This window comes from Scomber japonicus, chromosome 9 (assembly GCF_027409825.1).
Source record: "Scomber japonicus isolate fScoJap1 chromosome 9, fScoJap1.pri, whole genome shotgun sequence".
Lineage (NCBI taxonomy): Eukaryota > Metazoa > Chordata > Actinopteri > Scombriformes > Scombridae > Scomber > Scomber japonicus.
Genome location: NC_070586.1, coordinates 14,304,731 through 14,319,834, shown reverse-complemented (window position 1 = coordinate 14,319,834; position 15,104 = coordinate 14,304,731). Strand labels below are relative to the sequence as shown.

The window sequence follows — 15,104 nt, the reverse complement described above, 5'->3', positions numbered from 1 at the left end:
TGGCAAGCTACTCATGCAAAGTTGGTATTTATCAAGCCACCGACCTTCTGATTAGTGGACAAGCTGCTTTACCCACTGAGCCACAGCTGGTTGTAATGAAGATGAAGTGTTATTTCCAACAATAACTCTATGTTTTTAAATGGCAGTACATTGTGATGATTGTGATTAAATCTGGTGAAATATGAAATGAAAGAGAATGAGAGATTATTAAATATTAAACTATATTTGAACATTTTAAATGTGTCTCTTGTAAGATATTAAATATTACTTATGCGCACATAAATGTAAAACTGCGAAGTTCACTGCTTCATACTTCACACAACACAAATAATCTTTAATGTGGCTCATTAAACTAATATTATTCTATAATGATTTGACTCTTTCCTGCCATAAACCCCCATCAGAGCATTTTATTGTCTTCTGATCCAGCAGCCGTTTATGTATGCCTTTCTTTCACTATAAAAAAAAAGATCATGTCTTTTAAGACACTGATATGGGGAAATGGAGACAAAGCGGAAGAAAGAAGAGGAGACTGACAGAGAAACCCCAAGATGAGAAAAAGGCTGGTTAGTGAAGGAAGCAGAAAGAGGCAGCGGAAAAGAGCAACATTACATCCAGTGCTTGTAGTAATTAGTCCCTTAAGCGGAGCTTTTTTCCCAAGGCAAACATTTGGTTTGTTGAATACTCAATGAGCAGATTAGCATTTCTTTATTCCAGCAGCCCGTGCTCCACTGGTGAACACACACACACACACACCCTCAAAAACACACACACACATGCATGAGTTTAGCGAGCTGTGTGCTCTCTGGTGTTTTGGAGGAGGTGGAGACAGGAGGAATGTTTAATATGTTATCTCCTGCCCCCCATGTAGTATATCCTCCTCCACAGACACACGCACACATTACCAGAGCTGTAGGCACCATGATGGGAGCGATTAGCAGTGTGCGCGTGTGCCCATGGCTATGTGTGTGTGTGTGTGTGTGTGTGTGTGTCTGTGTGTGTGTGAGGTCGTCAGAAATCAGTGGTAAAGATAGAGAGACCAGGATGATGAATGCCTTTCATTAGCGCCCCGTGAGAACACACACGCACACACACACAGAGCTGCTCTTTGACATGGCGGCCAACAGTCACTTCATGAAACCAATAAGCCCCTTGTCAGTGGTCTACAGTTGCCTTGGCAACAGTCCACAGGGTACAGTGTTTGTGAATTGCATGAACATCTGTGCCTTAATGTCCTTGGCGTTAGCTCCTCACACGCTGATAAAGGTATGTGGGTGTAGACGGCGCGTACATGTGCGTCTGCGTGCTCATTGTTGCCGAAACAGGCAGTCAATTATGTAGTCGTGGTGTGTTCAAGGACTGCACCTCCTCAGGTCTATTGCTGGTGGTGGGATTGAGTGCACTTTTTAAATGAAGCTAATTGTTGGTTCAGTTATCATCCATTGATTTTTACTTTTGAAGGTTTTTTGTGTGTATTTGTGATGTTCTCTTTCAGTCCATCATGTGATGAATCCCCTTCATCTAAAAAGGAGTTCAATCATTTGGAGTAGTTGTAATTAAAAGACAAATAGATTTAATGATTCAAGAAAAATCACTTTAACAAACAACAAAGTCTCCATCTTTGATTGTGTAGCGTATATGTTTTGAAAAAAGGGAGACAATGAATTTCTAAATAAAGCTGCTTTCAACTTTAGGCTGACCTTTATGATGAGTCACCTGTTGAAAGATTGCTGTAGATTGTTGTTAGCGTGATTGTTGCAGTGGCCCTCAAACTTTTTTGTTAGAGAAACAAGATGTACAGCTGTAGCCTGTTTCTATTTTTAAAAGAAGAGTCTGTATGCAGCATACAGTCAGGCTTTCCATGCTGTGTTGGCTGCAGAATACGAAACAAATTGAGCCGAACAGAAGGATCAGAGGTGATGGATTAGACCAACTGACTTGAACCGAGAGTCATAAAGATTTTTGGTGTTTGCAGAGCCATCGAAGCTGAGAAACACATGTAATAAAATGCAGGATTCCCAAAGAGACACATCTATTTTTCTCACTGTTTTTTCTTCTCTTTTCCCTCATACATTTTAGAGATAATCCGATTGGATCAGTAGCTGTGTGCTGTTAACAGCCTTAGAGCAGCAATGATCGATGCATCGCTTAGAGTCATTTTTTAAGAAAACTATCTCCAAATTCTCTGGTTTTTTCTTACATGTAAATATTTTCTGGTTTCTTTAGTTGTCTATAGCATTATATTTGGGTTAGTGTGGACTGTTGGTTGGGACGAAATTTTGAGGATGATACCTTGGGCTTTTGGGAAACAGTGATCGAGATTGTTCACTGTTTAATTTTTTTCGGCATAGACAGGAAACATGGGAGAGGGAGAGGGGGTGTTCGAACCGGGGTCGGCTGCGTACATGGCATGCGCTCTAACCACTTGACCACCTGCACGCCCTGTTCACTGTTTTCTAACATTTCATAGACCAAACAACTAAATTATTAATTGAGAAAATAATCAACAGATTAATCAATTATGACAATAGTCATTAGTCGCAGCCCTTAAACTGCCAGCAGTAATGTGCAAATTTGTGGGGTCTTGGATGTGTTCATGTAACAATGACAAATTGTATGAATGGCTGAATTTGTTACAAATACATACAATATATTGTGTTTTTAAGGTCAATTCAGGAGCTATCATATTTTATGTTTTTGTTGTCTTTCCCTGTTGACATTTCTGAGCACTTAGAGCTCTTCTCGTCCATGTTGCGTCAAAAAGCTGAGGATCAGCTATATCTGATATGGGTCTCGAGTTTAATAGTGGCAAGATGGCTCGATAGAAAGCCTCTTGGAGCTACACCCTAACGCCAAACAGAAAGTATGTCCATTTTGCATTTACTGTGCAATTTTTGCCATTTCATTGCTATTTTGGAATTGTATTTCAACAAACTCCTAGGGGATTAACCAAAGCTATTTCAAATTTTGTTGGTGACATCTGAAGACCTTTGTGGTGATATTTGAATTTTAATGGAAAGTTCTTGATGTGGTGTGTCTGTCAATTTGCATGTTATGCCGTGAAACAGGAAGTTATTGTAACTTGAATATACATTGTTCAAATTTGCCCCAAATTTTTTAAGCTTAATAAGAGTCCAGGCCTGAACATATCAATCATCATGTCAATTTTAAGTCACAGTCATAGAACCACCTACTTGCCGCAGGAAGTTACAGGTGCTGTACATACATTACAGCACCTGCCTAACCCTAACCCTGCCAGGTTTACCAGATCCATCCCACATTTGGTCAGGGAAATCTGAAGGCCTTCACAGGACGGGGCCAAATTCCACATAGAGGACACAGGAAGTGATACATGTAATGTTTAATATTCATGAAAATGTATATCCATGTCAGTTGCCCTCTTGTAAATGTATTACTGGATTAATATTTCACTTATGTAGTATTGCCTACGGGCAATGGGAAGTGAAGCTTAAATGACACATAGTTCATCAAATTTATACTCAATTTCCAATTTGTCATCTCCAGTCTCGTACTGCACAAAGGAAATAATATTTTACACATTCACACATGTTGACTGACCCACAGTTGCAATATCACGGCTGCTGCTCCCTCCAATTTGTACAAGGTGCAAGTGCCCATTTATCGCTCTTTCTCATTCATTTATTTAGTGGAAAATTATACACCGTAAATTGCATATATGATATTTTTAAAGATGTTTTCTTTATTTTCAGGACCAGTCACTGGTTCGATCCCTGATGTAAAAGAGCAGCACTTATAACTCCTCATTAGAAACTCCTCATTACCACCTCTGAGGTGTCCTTGAGCAAAACCCTTAACCCTCAACAGCTCGGCGGTACACAGTGGCCAACAGGTCAGGCGATGGTTGTACTGGGCAGCTAACAGGTGTGAATGTGTGCAATTGAGTGACTAAGGCAATCCTGAAAAAGACAGCAATGCTTCGTTTGATAATAATCTTTTCTGTAATAATAATAGCAGAAAACGACTGTAAAAGTTGACTGTCATGATGATGATACGTTTGAGCCATGACTTCATGGTGTTGAACAACATTATTATTTACAAGAGCAGCTTGGTCATCCTGGGCCTGCAAATCTCTGATTACTAGAGAGACACAGGGGAGTCAGTCTGTTTGTAAAGGCTGGGGAAAAAATGACAGCAGTGGAGGTTACAGGTGTCATTATCAGGACTTGCAGAGTCAATTTGAAATGAGAGGAAAATATAATTATGATGTACTGGTAAATGAACACTCCGCACAGGTCTCCATACTCACAATGCTCCATCTGCCGGAGGAGCCTTCATTTGTCTCTACAGCAAAATTAATTTGCCTTGATGTTTTTTGAAAGAGCTAATTTGCAGGCTAATTAATCTAATCAGTCTGGAAACAGAGAGAGAGGGAGAGAAAGAGAGAAAGGGGGAATCGACCTGCTCTGTCTCACTCAGAGAGAGACACACATCTCAACCTTGTTTGCACATATGGAGTACTAAAATGTAAACGAGTACAAGCGCGGCACCACCACACACACACACACACACACACACACACACACACACACACACACACACACAAACGTACACACGGAACTTCACTCCTCCCCCACAGAATCTTTGTCATCAACACTTGCAGCACGGCAAAGGGCAGTGAAAAGGTTACAAGCGTGAGTTAGTGGAAAGGTCGAGTTAAAGGTCCCGCTTTATTTCTCTTCTCTCTGTTCGTCGTCTGCCGGGTGTAAGGAGCGCCTCCCAATGAGACGCCAAGAGAGAGACAGAAAGAGAGAGAGAGAGCGATCAGGAGGGACAGGCGGAGCAAGAGGGAAATGTTTAGTTGACCTTATTTTGATCTTCGCTTCTCAAAGAGGATTAATCCTTCAGTAATGGTATTTAAAGGATGCCATATTTGATTAAGAAAAGAGAGAGGGACATCAATGGGTTCCCCTCCTCTGCCTCCCAACCTCAAAATAATGCTGATGAGTTCAAGTCATGATCGTGTAGTCTTTCTGTCAAGGATGCAGTGCTGCTTTGGTACTGTATGGTACAGTAGAAATGAGACAGTTTTGACAGGCAGGAGTTTTTACAATGATGTGGAAATTGAAATGTAGCTGTGAAGTGGATCACTTTGTGTCTGGCACACTTAGAGCCTTCTTTGTCCCATTTTAGCTCAAAGTAGAAGTAGAATGTAAAAGATTTGTAGAATTTAAGTTTTATTCTACTAACTATGTTGGTATGCTTTTCACCCTTTTGTTTTTGGTGTAGGGCATTAGTCATTTTCCTCCATCACCGTCTATAATGGTCTATCTTGCCAGGTGATCTTAGTCCCTCTTTGCTTCCTTACCTCAGCATGCTTCCATATTAGAGCTACTTTGGTGATCTACTACTGCTGCTACTGTGCACTGTTTCTTTTTCTTGACTGTATTAAATTATAATTGTGCTAGGAATCTACTCATACAAATAATTTTATTACAGATAGAATTAATTTGTGCAGGTTTTACAGGTTTAGCAGAGTTATTTGTCTTTGATATTTCTGCCACAGTGGTGTCAAATGCAGCCTTAAAAAAATATATTTAAGAAATTAAATAGGAACATGTCTCTCCAGAGAGTTCCCATTACTCTGGATTATCTGTAAAACATCTATTTTTATTGAGACTATTTCTTTGGTGGAAGGTAGTTTCAAAAAAATCCACCTCTAAGAAATACACTCCAGCTTATATTTTATTGTACATGTACCAGTATGTATGTATTTATGTATTTTGTGGGAGAAATAGACTCTTCTCAGCAAAGGGACATTTTTAGACATGTCCGTGATGAGTGTGAAGCAGGTGTGCTTTACAGTGTATGTTTTCTTCCACTCTTGTTCAGTGTCCTGTTATTATTTCTTCCAGAGCTCATCTGTGTCTCCATCTGCCAGTTTTCGGACTGGAGAGAAGCACAGAAGTTCGAGCGATTACTCCTCTGACAGCAAGAAACAGAAGACAGATGATAAGGAGTTGGCCTCTACACGCTACGTGAGTTAAAGTTACTAAAAACAAACACAAAGACAACCTTAGACACAGCACTGTGTTTGTGAAGCTATTGCACAAAAACACACTTTCTGCATTTCTTTTGGACAGTTGACTAAAAGACAGAGAGAGACCTGATATGACAAAGGCTGTAGCTGGGATTTAAACGCAGTATGTTGCAGTTTTACGACTTGTACTTCAGCCAAATGAGCCATCTGGACACTCTCATTTTAATCTAATAATTAAAACAAAAGGGAAAAAAATACCAAAGAAAGTTAATAGAGGAATGAATAAGTGAGTCTTTATAGTCTTCTTTCAGAGCATCAATTAAATAGTTCATTTTATAAGAGCAGTTTTAATTTTATTATATAAATGGGATACTCAATTGGATAAAAGCACTTAATATCTTTATTTATAGACGGTAAATGTAGTGTGATTGTTTTTCTATAAAAGTAGCCAACAGCAAATGGACATCAACTCCTGACCTCAACTTGTTTTATCCAAAATAACAGTAAAGTAAAAGAAATGAAAGTCAATTGTTCTCTTTCTATGTGTCTTTGCCAGGAAAGTGACGGAGAGAAGAGCGATGACAACTTGGTAGTGGATGTGTCCAATGAGGTACAACACGGTTTAACAGCATGGCATCTTCTTTATGTTACCTGATCAAAAAAATGTATCTGTCTTATTGTCTTCATCTGTACTCACCCTCAACAGGATCCAGTGTCTCCCAGAGGAAGTCCTGCCCACTCTCCTCGGGAGAACGGGTTGGACAAGAGTCGGCTGTTGAAGAAGGATGCGCCCCTGAGTCCTTCCTCCATCGCCTCCTCCAGCAGCACACCTTCATCCAAATCCAAAGAGATTAATTTGGTGAGTCATTTGGGTAATTATAGCCTTCTGATCTTCTTTTTCATCATTTCTCAGGGTAATTTTCTATTTTTAGGCATTTAGGAAGATAATAAGTAATCATTTTAGGTAAGGTATAGAAGAGAATTAAGGTATTAAAGATGGCTCACTCTTGTTGATAAATTATAAGCAAAATGCAAATAAAGGGTAGAATCTGGATGAAAGAAATCCTGAATTATATTTGGTACAGAAAGCGTGTAACAGCACTGAATACATTTTTATAGAATATCAATTTTATGAGTCATAAACTCTGTCAAAGCATGAATGGTTCCTGTATTATTTAAATGTTTCTGCTCTGTTACTGAATTTGGAAATTGTTGGATGTGTCTTTTAGCTCTCAACCCAAAGATATCTGCCCCATTTGAAATCAATATTTAGATGAATGTTAAGTGATTACTTAGTTTTTTTATTTATGGTTTAGAATGAAAAGTCCACAACGCCTGTGTCCAAGTCCAGCACCCCCACATCCCGCTCTGATGCTCCGACTCCCAGCAGCACCGTCACCCCGGGCCTGAGGTCTGCACCCAGTAAACCAGCAGGAATCGAGGCGCTGGGTGAGTATTTCTGTTTTTTTTAATTTGTTTGTTTTTTATAGAGCGCCAGAACTCCTCCAAGTGTATGAGGAGATAGCTTATATATTAGACAATAACAGGGACACCTTTACAATATAATGCAATCTAATATAGTCAATATGCAATAAGTACTATATTTGTGAAGCTTATGTGTCTCAAAACAGACAATGTAATGGATCAACTAGATGTTTTAGACAACTGAAACCCCCTGTAGTAGATATAGATAAAAAAATAGACCTGTGATCTGTTGTTTTTATGAGCACACAAAGAAGTATTGTTTTAGCCTGTACTACAAAGTCAGTTTTGAGGCAGAACATCACAATATTTGAAATTTATGTTGTTGTATAAGCTCAATCTCTTCTGTACCCTGGATGTAAAGCTGAGATATATGTCACAATTTGCATCGGACCGTGTTTTTTTTCTTATAGCTCCTGGTCTCCGCACACCGCTGGCAGTGCCGTGCTCGTACCCCGGCCCGTTTGGAATGGTTCCTCACCCGGGTATGAATGGAGAGCTGAGTGGAGCGGGAGCAGCCTACACCGGTCTGCATAACATTTCCCCACAGATGAGCGCGGTGGCTGCTGCTGCTGTGGCTGCTTATGGACGCACACAAGTGGTACCTGAAGACACACAAACACATGCATGCTGTATATGTGTACCCTAACCATGACCTGTCAGTAACAACTTACTTACTTACAGGGCAAAATAACATTGAAATTAGACAATTAAACCAGTTTGGATGTTTTAAAAAGAGATTTTTACAACCACTGGCTCCACATGTGTTAGCAGACAAAACAAGTGAGTGAAAAAATAGTGGGCAATAGTTGTATTTGATCAGCAGGTAGCCTCCTTGATCATACTTCATTATGGATAAGAATCTAAAGTGCCTAAAACTTTTGCATATTGCATTACTGTACATAAAAAATCATAGTCAATAAATAAAATCACCTCTGTACATAAACTGTGTATATATTTGGCATTGTAAATATAGTTTTATTAGTGGATGTAATGAATAAACTTGGACTTGTCTCTCCTCTCCTTGCTCATTATACAGTATAAGTTAGTTTTAAAGTCCTTTGTTTCAACTCATGCAAACAAATAAAACTCTGTCTTTTGTTCTGCAAATCATCAAATAAATGCATATTAACTATTTGGGGGGGCATTTTTTTAAATGGTCTTAATTATAGCTCATACATGCACCCTGCAACCAGACTGACTCCTGCTAATTATCTGTATTATAATGCCAACTAATTTCTGTAGCAGTTGTGTGTATCTGAATTGGTTTTAAAGTGTCGCCCTTCATGTTCTACAGGTGGGATTTGATCCTCACCACCACATACGTGTCCCTGGCCTTCCTCCTAACCTGTCGGGCATTCCAGGTGGAAAACCGTACGTTTCCTCTCCCAGTTCTCAAAAGTTTAAAAAAAACTATTTATTCCCATTTTTCTGTCACCTTTGCATTTTTGTTTTCCTCCTTTCATGTTAACCCCTTTTCTCTTGCCACCCTTTATCCCTCCAGTGCTTACTCCTTTCATGTGAGCGCCGATGGACAAATGCAGCCTGTGCCTTTTCCTCCGGATGCACTCATCGGCCCCGGCATCCCGCGCCACGCACGACAGATCAATACTCTTAGCCACGGGGAGGTGGTGTGTGCTGTCACCATCAGTAACCCAACACGTCATGTCTACACTGGCGGCAAGGGCTGCGTCAAGGTGTGGGACATCAGTCACCCGGGAAACAAGACCCCTGTATCCCAGCTGGACTGCCTTGTGAGTGCACTGCAGTGACCCTTTCATTCATGACAGCACACTGTCACATCATACATGGTTAAAATAGTGCATGTTCTCCTTTGTTTTATAAATAGTTACTGATTACAGCAACTGATTCATAAACTGGTACTTCTGTGTCTGTCTGTCTCATCAGAACAGAGATAACTACATCCGTTCCTGTCGACTACTTCCTGATGGACGGACTCTCATAGTCGGAGGCGAGGCGAGTACTTTGTCAATCTGGGATTTGGCCACACCAACTCCACGGATCAAGGCAGAACTCACTTCGTCAGCACCTGCTTGTTATGCTCTGGCCATCAGCCCTGACTCCAAGGTCTGCTTTTCCTGCTGCTCCGATGGAAACATAGCTGTCTGGGACCTTCACAACCAGACTCTGGTTAGGTATGGAAGCTGGGCAGTGGGATTTATTAAAGTCTGGATTAGCACCGGACAGTAAAATCTCATACAGTTAAGGCACTAAAAGTAAAGTGAGGATGCTTACAAAAGCAACAATTCTGTAGCACTGGCAGGTAGGTTGTTCCTGCATCTTGGAGAAGATGCCACAGTTTTTCTGTGGATTTATGCATCTCATTTGCTTCTATCTCCTCTTGTAATCCCAATCTATGTTTGGGGTCATTGTCATGCTATAGGATACATTTGGGAACAGTCAGACACCTCCCCGATCATATTGCATTATGAATAAGAATCTAAACATCTAAGTACCTAAAATTTTTGCATAGTACTGTAAATAAAAAATCAGTCAATAAATAAAATCACCTCTGTATATAGTACATATTGACTGAAGTAAACGTTTTTATATTTTTTTTCCATAAATGCTGTATATCTTTGGCATTGGAAATATAGTTTTATTGGTGGATGTAATTAATAAGTTCCTCTTGGACTTTTCTCTCCTCTCCTTGCTCATTACATGTTAGTTTTAAAGTCATTTATTTAATTTCAACTCATGCAAAGAAATGGAACTCTTGAAATTATGTAAACTGCCATACAGTTTAAATCAATACTCATATTATAATATTGCTAAATTATTATATTTGATGTCATAAAATTTTTGCATATAGATAAAAATGTTGATATGTCATGTCATGTGTGACACTGTGTTTTTCTGCAGGCAGTTCCAGGGCCACACCGACGGAGCCAGCTGTATAGACATCTCTAACGATGGGACCAAGCTTTGGACAGGAGGTCTGGATAACACTGTCCGGTCCTGGGACCTGAGAGAGGGACGGCAGCTGCAGCAGCACGACTTCACCTCACAGGTACACAGTGCATATAACACACATATGTCTATAAGTGCTGCAACAACACATACAGCTATTACAAGGTGTAATTTGCCATAATTTGCCTTTGTTTGGCATTGTGTATTTGGTAAATCCCTGTATAGAAATGGCCTATGAGTAGTTTGTGTAGCTATAATGTGGAATTTGTTCAGTTTATCCAGTTGTTTCCAGGTGTAAGTTGTGTGATCAAAAGGATTGGTTTTGCATGTTATTTTTTTATTATTTGGTGGTTAAAGTAGAATGCTGAAAATTATGAAAATGGCACATCACAGAACAAGTCACAGCCATTTGCAGTTTGTGTGATTACACTCGCAGGCTTTGTCATATTGCAGTAATTTACAAGCTCAGTTCAGAACATACTGTATAACACACGAGGAAGGCCAGACTGAGCTGCACTGTTCTAGTACCTTTAACACTAATAACACAGGCAGTTAGAATTGAGTTTTTTCAGGTAAAGAGAAGAGCAGCAATAATAGTCCATTACTGCAATTTTCCTGAAAAGACCCATTTCACAATCCCAATGTGCACGGGAGGAGATGAGTGTGCTTTAAAGAGAGCTCAGAGAGGGCAGGAAAGACATGAAGAGACAGATGGTTTGCTTATGCCATTCAACAGTATCTCATATAACTGGTTTGGCAAAGAAAAAATACTTTTCATGTTTACCAGGTTTATCAAGCTATCAGGTTCATACCCAGCATCCTTTTTTTTTTGGTTGTCATCATCTGGAAAGAATATTTGTGAGATTTGATTCAGAAATGAGAATTGGCTAAATCATTCACCCACCTTATTTTCATAAAGTATGATTGCTTTCTGCAGCAGCGCTTCTGCCAGAGCTTGTAGGACTGTTGCAAACTTAATAAGATTTAAGAAACTGAAACAGCCATCTGTTTCTACAGATTAGTACGTCGGGGAATGAAATGTTTATGGTGGTGTTGAAAAGCATGCAGTGGACTTTTGCCAGCATTCATAGATATGTTAATATGGGTACCCACCCCCACATACAAGCACAAAATCTCCATGCTCTGAAAAAATCCCTAACCTGATATAAAAGATGATTATGTATAATATTTGCATGAACTAAGAAATAAGACTATCATTAAAAATGTGTCTGTTGGATTTCACTGCAGATCTTCTCACTGGGATACTGTCCAACGGGTGAGTGGCTGGCAGTGGGGATGGAGAACAGTAATGTGGAGGTCCTACATGTCACCAAACCTGACAAGTACCAGCTCCACCTACATGAAAGCTGTGTGCTCTCACTCAGATTTGCCCACTGCGGTAAGAATTAATAAATCTACTGAGATGATTTTGTCTTAAAACATGTTGCTTACACTGTTTTTTTTTTTTGTTTTTAAATGATCGTAAGGAAAAGGAGGGAAATCTCAGTGTTTGTCAAATTTGCAATGAACTGATGAGAACTGTTTATGATACACTTTGACATGAACTATGCTGAATGATATTACATGGTAGAGAAGATTAAAAGATATTGCAGGATTATAGTGCTACATGGAAACTCTTAAAAAGGTGTCCAAATGAACATTGACACGTTTTTCTTCATACTGGCCATTCATGATGCACTGTCAATGTAAGAGCCCACCTTCTCTGCAACAATGTATTTAAAAGTTTATTTGAAGCTACAGTAATATGAGGCATCAGACACCCAAATTAGTTAAATTAAGTTAATATCTTACATCTTACAAAGTTACTGTCTTTTTAGTGCCAAATGATGATCATTCCACTGCAGCTGAACAGGAAAACACTGTCAAGACACAAAGAAGGATTTTTTTTTTTTTTTTTTACCAAAGAGACTGTAACTGTGGAAACTATCCACTTTATTTGATTAAATCAGACGTCTGAATCCTCATATTATCCTCAGATAAACTTTGAAATACTTTCTTGTTCAGAACAAAGACTGGATTTTGTCTCCCATCATTTTCATTGTAAGTACGTTTGAAGTGGATCCTCTAATGGTTATTGTGAACAGCAGGAATAATTACAGCAAGAAAACCTTGTTTCAATTTTAATTTGGGCACCTGACTATTGTTTTAAGAAGCATTTGAAAAACTGCGACTACATGTGACAGGTTTGTGTTACAGACTGGTTTACCTGGTTTACATTGTTTGCAGAGGAATGTATTATTCAACAAGAAATCATGCTGTAGAAATCTATAGGAAATATAATTTACTTATTATTTATACTTAGGGATATTAAAACGTTTGGATAAATCCAGTATCAATGAATGGAGTTTCACTGATAGTGGATTTATCAAGGACTACTGGTCTGAATTATCTGCAGTAACAAACAGATTACTTTGGTGTTTGCATTGTAATCAGTTAGTTTATCTTGAAGGTATCAGTCTGTCAATACAGTACTGTGTTGTGAATAATTAATATGGGATTATGGAAAATATATCTGCACTAAAATGATTTGGGTTTTTTTTAGCTATAAATACTGTTTAGTCAAACACAGCGTTGCTGACCACAATGTCAGTATTTGGGCACTGTATTTTTGTATTTAACAGTCTGGATAAATTCGCCCTCCAGTGGTGAAAATGAGTAGTTGGTGCTCAGTGAGAATGGAGTTGTTGTTTTTTTAATTACTAAAAAATCTTCCCACTTTCAGAATAAAGGTAGATTTGAGGCACTACATCTTCTTTCACCTCTCACCACCTGCTGTCCCCCCTTTTTTTACACACAGTCAGGCACAGAAGAAAGCTAAAATCAAGAGAAGCTCAAACTCTTTGCTGAGTCACTTGTTTTGTTAGAGCTCTCTTTACTGAATGCTTTAATTTGTGACTGACGGTTATCTGCTATATCTGAGTCAGTGGGGCAATTGAAGTGTGCTTCAGTTTTGTGGCAAACATTTCTTTTTTGATATAGCCTAATGTAGTTTGCCATCCTTTGCAGGGAAGTGGTTTGTGAGCACTGGAAAAGACAATCTGCTCAACGCATGGAGAACCCCATATGGAGCCAGCATATTCCAGGTAACTGTGGAAGAACACATTACATTAATTACTTGTAGCAACGAGGCCAGGGGGTTTAAATACCCAAGATATTACACGTTTTGTGGACCAATCATATCAAGTCTTCTTTTCAATACCTCTCTGTTACACACATGGTTTTCATCCCGCTTGGTCTTTTCTCATGTCTCAAGGGCACTTTTTTACATTGTCACACATCTTTTTATTCCCCTTACAGTCAAAGGAGTCCTCTTCGGTGCTGAGCTGTGACATCTCCATAGATGATAAGTACATTGTGACTGGCTCAGGAGATAAGAAAGCGACTGTCTACGAGGTCATCTACTAAGAGGGGCTGCAGTCATAAAATGACAAGGCCATCTGCCCATCCGGGCACTCTGCGATGCCTCCGTCCTTATGTACAATTTTTAATGTGTATAAAATGGATTTGGATGGAACAAACCAAACATTTTCTGGATTGTGACCGTTTGACTTATTGGCTGGTTGTGGATCAAAACGAACAAGCAGAACCAAGCACAGAGTTTTTTTTTTTTTAATAAGTGGCTTTTTGTTGATGTGAGATGAGTGAATGTCCACATGCACTGAGTCTGGAGTGGATGATTAAGCCTCTGATATATGTGCATTTTATGAATGCGTTTGCATAAACAAGCAGCAACACAAGCATCATTGTTCACATACTTACCTATGTAGCCTATTCTGTGTGTACTTGCATGCTTAATGGGGACATAACATGCTTTTTGTAATTTTCTGTCTTTTATATAGTGTTATGATGTCAGATGTCTGTTTAAACATGGCTGAAGTCCCAAAACTTGAGGTGAAAATATGTAAAAATACCATCTTTGAGTCAAAAGCACAGGCTTCAACCTGCTCCGAATGCTTCATTTGCGAACTTTACTTCTCCATCGGACTGACGTCAGATTGTTCATGCATATCCACATATGGCTGTCCCTTGGTAGTCTTTGTCACTAAGGTTGTTCCATGGGTTGTTGTTGGCTTGTCCACATATTGCATATTTTGGATCAGATTCAGGCTCAAACATGTATGGATGTATATGAGAAATTGACATTTTTAGTGAAGAATGAGAAAAAGAAGTGAACTCTTACTACTATTGTATGTTTACATAGCCTCCAGAGCTGACTGACGTCTGCTGAGGAACAGCATTTGTGGGCTGACCACAGACCTATCAGAACAGAGTGGGCTCATCAGGGGGCCTTAAAGGCACAGCAGCTAAAACAGTCTGTTTAAGACAGAGTCTAAACAAAGGGGCTGCATTCAGGGACAGTATAAGATAAATTAGGATTTTTTTTAACTTTAAATGATGCAAAGATATTCCAGTAGATCCCCAGAATATAAATTCAGAACTGGAAATGTGCATGTTATGTCCCCTTTAAAAAAGACATCAGGGCCAAATCATTCCCGTCTTATAGTAAAATATCTTCCTTAAGAACTTTGGATTTTTCATAGACATAAATAAAAATGGTGAGGACGTGCACATCCAGCGTGGGGATCTGTGGGGGTAGCCATCATGCAAATGTGAACACATAGTTCAAAGCAAATATATCAGAGGCTTTATT

General features: G+C 39.2%; 1 protein-coding gene across 20 annotated transcripts in view; it reads left to right on the top strand.

Annotated features, from left to right (window-relative positions):
* LOC128364148 (transducin-like enhancer protein 4) overlaps positions 1-13,858 on the top strand; it is a 32,730-nt gene extending 18,872 nt beyond the window's left edge. For 11 of the 20 annotated variants that reach the window (XM_053324686.1, XM_053324685.1, XM_053324688.1 and 8 more), the window contains 12 exons: positions 5,895-6,017; positions 6,576-6,629; positions 6,726-6,878; positions 7,336-7,468; positions 7,915-8,102; positions 8,799-8,875; positions 9,006-9,255; positions 9,410-9,657; positions 10,385-10,532; positions 11,681-11,831; positions 13,460-13,536; positions 13,751-13,858. In XM_053324686.1, the coding sequence (XP_053180661.1) occupies positions 5,895-6,017; positions 6,576-6,629; positions 6,726-6,878; positions 7,336-7,468; positions 7,915-8,102; positions 8,799-8,875; positions 9,006-9,255; positions 9,410-9,657; positions 10,385-10,532; positions 11,681-11,831; positions 13,460-13,536; positions 13,751-13,858 (1,710 nt within the window). Of the gene's footprint in view, positions 1-5,894; positions 6,018-6,575; positions 6,630-6,725; positions 6,879-7,335; positions 7,481-7,914; positions 8,103-8,798; positions 8,876-9,005; positions 9,256-9,409; positions 9,658-10,384; positions 10,533-11,680; positions 11,832-13,459; positions 13,537-13,750 lie in introns of all 20 variants that reach the window. The other 9 variants (XM_053324677.1, XM_053324676.1, XM_053324675.1 and 6 more) reach the window with 5 other exon arrangements.
* Positions 13,859-15,104: the final 1,246 nt, after the last annotated feature.